Consider the following 10,316-nt stretch of genomic DNA (forward strand, 5'->3'; position numbering starts at 1 on the left):
AATGATAACTATAGAAAGTTTTTGAAAGTCCTTATGATGCACACATCGTTCGTAATTCAATATTTTCTTTGTGATATTTTTCTTGTGAAATTAAAATTTATTGCATTCTAACGCTATACCAAGAAGTTTATTTACCGTTGAAGAGAATGAAATCAATTATCATAATACACCATCAATGGTGCCATTAGAACTCTTAGCAAGCAATTCTATTTTTCTTTTTCTCCTCATACTTTTCTGCTGGAGAATCAAACAAAATTTCAACACATACTCCACCAGCCAAATCAATAGAGTGGTGATTCTTCATACTCATTACTCGACAATCTCATCATTTGCATTACGGTCAATGTGTCAAATAAATAGACAAATTTTATCTCTACAATGAAAGAAGCTGCAACATCCCTCGAATAGAACGAGAAATACGACATATTTCCAACGAAATCCTACATCCAAAAATTCAGAAAACAATCAGTGTGTTGGGCAACTAATGTTTGTTATGCAAGTTTTCTATTTGAGCAATGCATCGTGTAGCCATTGTTCGATTAAGAAAGCTTATAGTATATACACTATTTGCTTTCCCACAAATCTCAGTGTGCAAAGCAATATTTTCATAGTAATAAGAAAAATTCCACCAGTCTAAATCATGCAGAAGGATGAATGGATTGGACAATTGTAACAAAGACAGGAAAAACATAAAAATGTAGATTTAATATTTGATTCAGTATGTATTATGTAACCATTTTATTTAAATTGCATACTGCGTTAAGGATAACAAGAAGTAGTCTTTCGTATTTGTTCAATATAAGCACTTGCTTAGGTAATAGGTAGTTCCTTCGAGGAATGTATTAGGAACCATATAATCATCGCAAATATAACAAATCTAATGATTTAGGTTCAAGTTATTGCAAAAGATAATTAATCTCACACAACTAAAAATAAATCAAACGATCCACGAAAAAAAATAGAGAGAAGGCATTTATAGAGAGAGATATGAGGACAAACAAGATGGATAGCTGCTTGAGAGACCGCTCAAGAAATGCAAAGATGTTCAATATACTATTCTTTGAGCATTGATGAAAATTTTTACAATACCAGAAGAATTAGCTAAGTATCCTCTATTTGGATTGTTCTGAAAAGTCATTGAATGAGGTAGTTACTGTCATTCATGGTGTAATTTGTAAAGAACAAAAACTTCTTAATAGGTTTAAATAGAAAATCAAAGTTAGACTTTCAGTTGTATGATTTCCATTTTAGAAATTTAAGAGAATAAAACATATCTTCCTGACAAGTTAATAACAACTCAGCATGAGATTGAAAATAAATAGCAAGAAAGATAATGAGACTATACCTTGTGTATGACCCCAAAAAAAATAGTAGATGCAGCGATTGCTACCATAACACTCTTGTTGCAGCATCATAGGATATGCGCTCGCCATCAAGTGTCATTGCATACTTGAGAACAAAGAATGGGACACATGCTGCTCTATATAGCATAGGAGCATTGACCAAAAGGCAGATTTGATATCATTCTGAAAATTACAAAATGTAAGTATTAGCTCTACACATCAGAAATTGTAGAACAGAAGAATTAGCTTTACAATAAGAAACTTTTTCCATGAAAAAAGATTGATTTATCAAAGTAACAGTCAATGCACTAACAATAGTTACAGTACATTGAATTTAGATTTCTTTTTCTTATACTGTTCTATGTTTTGCAGAAAAAGAATCCTTATTTATTTCAGTTAAGATCTATAACTGATCAATGAAAACACTAAATATTTAATGTATCAAAAGTGTCCCAGAATAAAAAGTTAAACTTAAGCCATTCATACTGATTAGTGCAAACACACATATATTTTCTTAAGAAGGGCAAGAAGGACAATTGACACACAAAAGCACCACTCTGGACTACCTACCATTGATACAAACAACTACTCCACCTTCATAAAAATTGAGTAGGAATTTTAACTATATATTATCATTGTACACCTTAGAATGCTATTACGTATGCCTATGTGATGCAGAGTTCGTCCTAGACTTATTGGCTTATAATATTGCATTCTGACGCTATACCAAGAGGTTTCTTTACCATTGAAGAGTATGAAATCAATGATCATAATACACCATCAGTGGTACCATCAGGACTCTTAGCAAGAAATTCTATTTTTCTTTTTCTCCTCATACTTTTCTACTGGAGAATCAAACAAAATTTCAGCACATACTCCACCAGCCAAATCAATAGAGTGGTGATCCTTCATACTCATTACTCGACAATATCATCATTTGCATTACGGTCAATGTGTCAAATAAATAGACAAATTTCATCTCTACAATCATAGAAGCTGCAACACACCTCGAATAGAACAAGAAACACGACATATTTTCAACGAAATCCTACATCCAACAATTCAGAAAAGAATCAGTGTGTTGGGCAACTAATGTTTGTTGTGCAAGTTTTCTATTTGAGCAATGCATCGTGTAGCCATTGTTCAATTAAGAAAGCTCATAGTATATACACTATTTGCTTCCCCACAATTCTCAGTGTGCAAAGCAATATTTTCATCGTAATAAGAAAAATTCCACCAGTCTAAATCATGCAGAAGGATGAATGGATTGGCAAATTGTAACAAAGACAGGAAAAACATAAAAATGTAGATTTAATATTTGATCAGTACGTATTGTGTAACCATTTTATTTAATATGCATACTACATTAAGGATAACAAGAAGTAGTCTTTCGTATTTGTTCAATATAAGAACTTGCTTAGGTAATATGTTGTTCCTTCAAGGAATGTATTAGGAACCATATAATCATCGCAAATATATCAAATCTAATGATTTAGGTTCAAGACATTGCAAAAGATAATCAATCTCACACAACTGAAAATAAGTCAAACGATCCACGAAAAAAAAATAGAGAGAAGGCAGTTATAGAGAGAGATATGAGGACAAACAAGATGGATATCTGCTTGAGAGACCGCTCAAGAAATGAAAAGATGAGGGATATGTTTAGTGATGACGATATAGAACACATAGAGTTCCTTCTCACTTTTGAATCTCACGACTGCCACACGAAAGAGGATGGCCCCTTCAGAAGGTGACATAATTGTACTACCAGCTCGACGACGCCTTTTTAGTTCATCGTCGTCTCCTACTTGCCGAACTACGGAAACCTTCCTTTTCGAGTGTCATCAACTTAGATAACTCCAGCCACCTAGTAGTTTAAGAAGAAAATTACAAAAGGTAGCTGGCAAAAGCTACTTTTGGTATCGAAAATAATCACATTTAGTATTACTGTGACAACTCTCTCTCTCTCTCTCTCTCTCTCTATATATATATATATATATATATATATATATATATATATATATATATATATATATATATAATGTGGTTATTCTTTTAAATACAAAAACATTTCAACACACCGATAATACATAAACAAATTACTCCAGCGCAAAGATGTTCTCAAACCATAGAAAAGCAGATACCAACCATGCACGCACACAAGGACACGGAGAGAAACAAATTGCATACCTTCATGTAATTACGCACGTGACTCAAGCTTTCAGTCACACTCCACTTCTTGAAGTTTCCAAGAGCCACCTCGAGATGGCACAGTTTTGGAGCCAAGCTCATATCAACTGAACAAACATTCTGCCCATTGACATATGGTCCCTGATGAAATTCAGAGCCAATAAAAGCTAAGATCACCGTAAAAATTAGAGACACATACATTTAAGTTAAACATATCAGATAGTTCAATGTAAAACAGCATACATGAGCCTTGAGATGCTCTTCCAAAGCCTTCAATTCATCAAAAAGTGCATGCTCAGTACAATCACTAGAATCCTTGCTCTTCATAATCGATACGAAGTTAGGAAATATTTTCAAGCCCCTGCAATCCCAAAACAAGTTACAAATGATATTCCACCCGTTAATATCAATGAAATAAAAAGTCAAACTCCAACAAATGCTAGCTTATTACCATTATGAATCATACAAACACAATATACCGACAATCATGTAAAAGGAAACACTAGATAGATAAACTAAATAATTACTATGTTTTATATTGAATGTCCAATTTGACTTGGCATATTAAGAGATGAGAATCTAAAGGTGAAGCATATGAAGCACAATGGTAGCCTTTTTGCTTCTCCAAACAAGTAAGAGAAATATGGTATTCAGTAAAGTAACGGTTGATTAAAATACAAGGGGTGTTGTTTGGTTTAAAAGTTCAAAACAGAGCTTCCGCAGAACTACCTTTAGATTGTTATAAAAACTGTTTTCAATCAAATGCAAAGAAAGACAGATTTTTTTCAAAATTTAAAACCAAATCTCACCTAAGGAGATAAATGATGAAATCAAAATATGTAAATTCAATTTGAAACAAAGTAAGTAAAGTGTTTTTGCTTGATCTAAAGAAATTCAAGTCACAAAAGTAAAGAGAACTATCACAAAATTTCATTTAAATGTAGCTTGCAGAAATCTAAGACGAATTCACTAATCACTTCCCTCCAAGGAATAAAGAACAAAAGGTTGGTGAAGTATAACAAAGAAACCTTTCCACAAAATTTTGAAGGAAAAACGTCATGTTAAAGTAATTGGATATAGCAACTCCATATATAACACTTCCACTTTTAAATTTTATAAAGAGTACAAGACAAAGAAACCATTAAAAAACAAAAAATAGAACAACAAAAATACAAGAACAATGAAAAAATTGAAGGCACAATGATTGAAATTGTTGAAAAGTACAAGAAAAGTTGAACATCAATAACAAATCCAAATGAAAAAAAGAAAGGAAATCTTAACACACCCATATCAAATTTGGTCAACCAAAGATAAAATTGAGGAACAATTTTTAATGCAATTTTAGTTTGAGTAAAACAAAGTAATGAAAAAAATTAAAAGAAAGAATATAGAGAAAGATTACCCAGAATGAATGCCTGAGAAAGGAGATATATTTTGTGAGCAATGAAGTAAGGTCTTGAAATAATCAAGACAGCTAAATGTGAGGTGTACATTGAAGACACAAAAGCAAGACACCTAGCTATATTTGAATATTGAAAAGATAAAAATAACCTTAAATTGACACATGCATGTTGAAATAGCCTTCTTCTAATATAGTAGTAAGGAGAAATTCACAATTCATCCCAAGCGCGTGAATTCCATCAATAATAAAAATTCACAGCGTCTTCACGATTGACCAAACGACAACAACAACGGCTCCCAAGCGTACCTCTCCCCGTCAAAATAGATAGAAGTCGAGCCAGTATCCTCTTCCTCTGTCCCTTTCTGCTTTTGTACAGTGTTTTCGGCAGGAGCAGGCCTCCAATGTCGTCCTTGGAATCGGGAGATTACTCTATGTCGACACCAAGGACGTTTAATAGATCCTAGACGTCGATTTCCCCTTCCTTTTTCAGAATGCATTTGAAACATCATAAAAAGAATGTTCGTGCAATTCGGTGAAAGTTCAGACGTTTTTGAATTTCGATTTGGGGCTTATTTTTGAATTTTTTTCATCCATTTTTCCCTTCAATGGAACCCTAATTCTTCCCTATATATACTCTCATTGGTTCCACTGTTAAAGGGGGATTTGGGGGAACTTTTTTTTTTCTTTCTTTGAAAAAAGAGTAGGAAAATCTGTTTGAAGAGCTTGAGTTAGAGATTTCTTAGACAAAAGTTTGTTGGATATCTCTAGTTGGGGGAAGTTGTTAGAAAATATTTTTTTAGCCGGAAATCTTGATCGAAAGCAAAGTACATGCAGAATTCTTAGAGAAAGTGGTCAAAATATATACCAAAGTTTAGAACATAGTTAATCCTAGCCAAAATCTTTCTGCTCCATCTCGTCGCTCGCACTCACACTAAATGTAGTCGGAATCGAGATTTCTGCTCGATTTCGTTGTTCACTAGTCGAGGTTAGTGGTGAATTTTCTGCACTCTTCCTCCTCGTCTCCAGTTGCTGCACTTCGAAAGGTAACACCCTCTCCCTCATAATGTCCCTCTCGAATCTTCTTTTATCTTAAAATAATATTTTCGATGATTAGCGAACCTTGTCTCGTGGCTGTTTGTTTCTGGGTTACCTGGGAGTTGATGTTGTTTTTAGTATGGAGTTTATTGTTCTATTTGTTTTGTTTTTGTGAGTTGGTCTCGATATGAGCCTATTCTATTTCGGAAACAACTAATTTTATTCTTTGTTCTACCCGAAATGGTTTAAAACTTATTCGGATTTCAATATTAGGCTTATATGTTGTACGACTTGATTTTTGGGTGCTTTCTCTGTGTGGATTCGCAGCTATCGATTTTTGCCCCTTTTTTGTTTACTAACATGTCAAGAGTAAATATGAGCTTTGTTGTCTCCTGCAAGCCTGATTATTGTCCTTATTTTTCACTTTCTGCTGTCTTCAATGCTTAATATTGTATTGGGTTGTAAGTTTCTTCAAATAAAAAAAATAAAAAAATAATTTTTTTTTATGATTGCTCCATATTATGAACTATATGATTTATAGAGGCCTGTTTTGGTTTTTGTTCTTTTTTTGTTGTGATTTTATCAAAAATTAAAATGGTCTCTTAAGCTTGAGTTTATATTCTTTTAGTTAGATTAGAGCCTTTTGTCGATAGTAATTGTAGTTTGTAGCAAAAAAAATCAATAAATAAATAAACAAAACGAATTAGAATCTTGTTAGTAAGCATGCTTAATACTACTCGATCAAATTTAAGAGTTTTCCATTGTCAATGTTACACACTGCCTTGTTTAAGTTTGTTTTTTTTTCTCTTTATTTTGTTTTATTTATAATTGATATAGCATGGTTTGTTGGTATTTTGTCTTATTTATGCCCCTCCTTTGATATCTTTCCACTCTTATATTGTACATATTCCTTAGATTGGTGTTCATTTAGTATTGGTTTCCTCAAGATATCAATTTATTTTCTACATGTATGCAGAGTAATTGTTATTCCCATGCATATAATTTGTCTGGTAGTGTTCACACATGCAACGCGTGCTACTGTCCAAAGTCTTTTTGAAGGTTTTTTGTTAATGTTATTTTGGTTCACTTAATACTTTAAAGTCATGTATTCCGGTCTAATTCAAATTCCCTTAGTAGCTTTTCCTTTTTAGTAAAATCTTTTTTCGTTCAAGATATATCTTGTTTATTATATTATCTCATATGCCAACTCATTTCTATTTTATTGCATGTAAAAATTTTCGTTCTGGTCCTTGTGGACTTTATTTCATCCATTTGCATTCTCTTGTTGAGCCGTAAAGGCACAAACCTTTATCCCGAGTCGGTCAGCCCCCTCAAAATGATGGTACAGGTTGAAAGCAGTAGCGTGCTACTGAAAATTTAATTTTTCAGTCCTCAAAAAATCAAAAATAGGTTGATATAAAGGTTGTATACACCAATATAAGATCGAAATATACGGAATGCAGTGTGTAAAAAGGGTAAAATTGCAGCAGAGAATACAGGTTATAATGTGCTACGAAAATACAAGCTCGGGAGGTCCAAAATGGATTATATATGGCCTGTATACAGTAGTATACATAAAGGGTATACCAGATTTTTCGGGAGAATAAAATGGACCCAAAAACCTTAAAATTCCAGCAGGCCCATTAACAGGAATTGGGATCAAAGACCAAAATTGACATTTTTCTCTTTAAATCCTTATTTATTTGTGATTATGTTGACTAACATTATTTTGTTTTGGTTTTAATTTAATTAATCCTCAAAATATTTGTGATTATGTTGACTGACATTATTTTTTACTTAGTTTTTTTTTTTGTTTAGTCTACACTTGAATCTCTTCCTTTAAGAATGATTTCCTCTAGTTATTTTCCCTTAATAAATAATTAAAAGAAAATAAAAACAAGCAAGTAAAAAAAATTTAAAAAAAATGAAATTTACTTAGTTATAATTTTAAAATTTATTTAGAAGGTCATTTTAGTCAAATCGCTGGTCAACCGCGAGTTAGCGGGCATTCCTAGGGCCTATCACCTTCCCGAAAGTACATTCAAACTTCGAACCATTTTCAATTTATTTTTATCTGTTTTAAATCTTTTGAAAAATAATTTTAAGTTTTCTTGATTTTACAAAAAAATCAAGTGGCGACTCTGTCAATTCAAAAAAATGATTTCTCTTAAATCATAAGATTAATCGATTTTTCAAAAATTAGTCATTTACATTATATATATTTAAAGTAAAACACAAGTCAAGTAAATGTTAAAACAGTGAGTGCTGCAATAGTAAGTGATGCAACAACATCGGTTGCACACAATCGTTCAACTGTTGCCCTAGCGCCGACTGAGAAACTTATAAAGTTTTCTGGATTCAACTTCAAAAGATGACAGTGGAAGATGTTCTTTTATCTCACTACTTTGAGTCTTCAGAATTTCATTAATACATATGTTCCTTTCATGTCAGATGAAACTCCGCCTGAAAAACGATTCTTGGTAACGGAAGCATGGACACACTCACATTTTTTTGTATAAATTATATTTTGAGTGACCTGCAAGATGATCTGTATAATGTGTATAGTAATGTCAAAACCTCTAAAAAAACTCTAAGATGCTTTAGAAAAGAAATACAAAACAGAGGATGCCGGAATGAAGAAGTTCATTGTGACAAAGTATCTGGACTATAAGATGATCTCCTTGCGGAAGATATATAATTATTTAATGCCTATGTTCAAAATATTAAGTTTATTTTTTATACTCATATATTCTTTAATATAGGATTGATTGTGAATGATGTTTTTCAAGTGGCTGTCATTATTGAGAAGTTACCTCCATTGTGGAAGGACTTCAAAAACTACTTGAAATATAAACGCAAGGAGATGACTGTTGAAGATCTCATAGTAAGTTTGAGAATCGAAGAGGATAACAAAGCTGCAGAAAAGAGGTCACGTGGTAATTCAGCATATCTGGAGTAAATATTGTCGAAGAAGATCCCACAAAATTAAAGAAAAGAAAGAAAACATCTGGTCCAAAAAACAATCCTCCTAAGAAGAAATTCAAATGGAAGTTGATTCAATTATGGTAAATGTGGTTATATGGCTACTGAATATAGGGGTCCGAAGAAGGACAAGAAGAAGAAGGATCAAACAAATTTGGTTGAATCCAAAGGAGCAACGGACTACTCTATGCAATGCTTTAGAATGTAACTTGGTTGGACATCCAAGAAGATTGTGGAAGATTCAGGTGCCTCATGGCATGTTTGTGCCAATAAAGAATTATTTTCATCATATACTCCAACACCTACAGATGAGAATTTTTTATGGAAAACTCCACTGTTTCAAAGATGGAAGGAACTGACAAGGTCCTTTTAAAGATGAAATCAAGCAAAGTGGTGATTTTGAACAGGGTCTCATATGTTCTTGAACTGCGCAAGTGTTGGGATATTGCCTATGTTCCAGCCAAATGTCCATGGCCTAATCCTACTTGGAAAAAGGATTGAAATTATTCTCTTTATTTGGTTTCCAATTCTATTAGGAAAAGAATTGGAATTGTAATCCTATTTGTAGTTGTTTTGGCTTTGTAAGGAAAAGAACAACTCTATAAATAGAGGATGGTTTGAGAGAATAAGTAATTGTTCATTGGTATTGTCATTGAAAGACATTAGAACATAAGTGAGGTTCTTTGAGAGAGCTTTCAACAAGAGAAAAAGAGATAAAGAAAAGGGTTCTTTTGCTATAGTCTTTTTCTCTTACCAACAACATTCAGATCGTGTTTCCAGAACCGTTGGATCGGGCTGAAATTTGGATTGAGTGTTCCTGACATCTTGGTGGTTGATTTGAACGGTGAAGATCGGATTGAAGGTCAGCAGGATCAAATTTTAGGTCTCGAACAGAAGCTGGATTTGGGTGGTATTTCTTTCTATTTATCTTTTGTTAATATAGCTATTGTTTGTTCTCTTTTGGCACTTGTTGTGTAGCCATTAGAAGAATATTTGTAACCTTCTTATTGGTATGGTGAAGCAATTCGGATCTTGTCGATCCCGTGGTGGTTACTTTCGGTTTGAAGGGTTTTTCCACATTAAACTTGGTGTTCTTTATTGTTAGATTTTTGATTTCATCTTTTCGTTACAACAACTAGTATTAGAGCGAAGGTTATCCATATGGAGGGGAATATAAGCAAGATAACCGAAAATAAGTAGGTGTAAATGCGGAATCTAGCAAAGCAAACCTCAAAAGATCACGAGTAAGAAGACAACGAGAAATATACCAGAAGACACAAAGATTTAACGTGGTTCGGTCAATCGACCTACATCCACAAAAGAGATGAGCAATCCACTATAAATATGAGAGTACAAAATACAGA

At 33.0% G+C, this 10,316-nt stretch overlaps 1 protein-coding gene and 1 long non-coding RNA gene across 2 annotated transcripts; one reads left to right on the top strand and one right to left on the bottom strand.

The window, feature by feature from the left end:
• Positions 1-2,095: 2,095 nt before the first annotated feature.
• Positions 2,096-5,046, bottom strand: LOC101257804 (glutathione S-transferase DHAR1, mitochondrial-like). The gene is made up of 4 exons (XM_069288903.1): positions 4,936-5,046; positions 3,777-3,894; positions 3,534-3,674; positions 2,096-2,391 (listed from the first exon to the last, which is right to left on the bottom strand). Exons 2-4 carry the CDS (start codon positions 3,858-3,860, stop codon positions 2,233-2,235), a joined length of 384 nt encoding a protein of 127 aa, XP_069145004.1. The 5' UTR covers positions 3,861-3,894; positions 4,936-5,046; the 3' UTR covers positions 2,096-2,232.
• Positions 5,047-5,137: 91 nt separating this feature from the next.
• LOC109121035 (uncharacterized) lies at positions 5,138-10,050 on the top strand. Its single transcript, XR_002028445.3, has 2 exons — positions 5,138-5,978; positions 8,733-10,050. It is a non-coding gene; the product is annotated as an uncharacterized lncRNA (long non-coding RNA).
• Positions 10,051-10,316: the final 266 nt, after the last annotated feature.

This window comes from Solanum lycopersicum, chromosome 9 (assembly GCF_036512215.1).
Source record: "Solanum lycopersicum chromosome 9, SLM_r2.1".
Taxonomy (NCBI): domain Eukaryota; kingdom Viridiplantae; phylum Streptophyta; class Magnoliopsida; order Solanales; family Solanaceae; genus Solanum; species Solanum lycopersicum.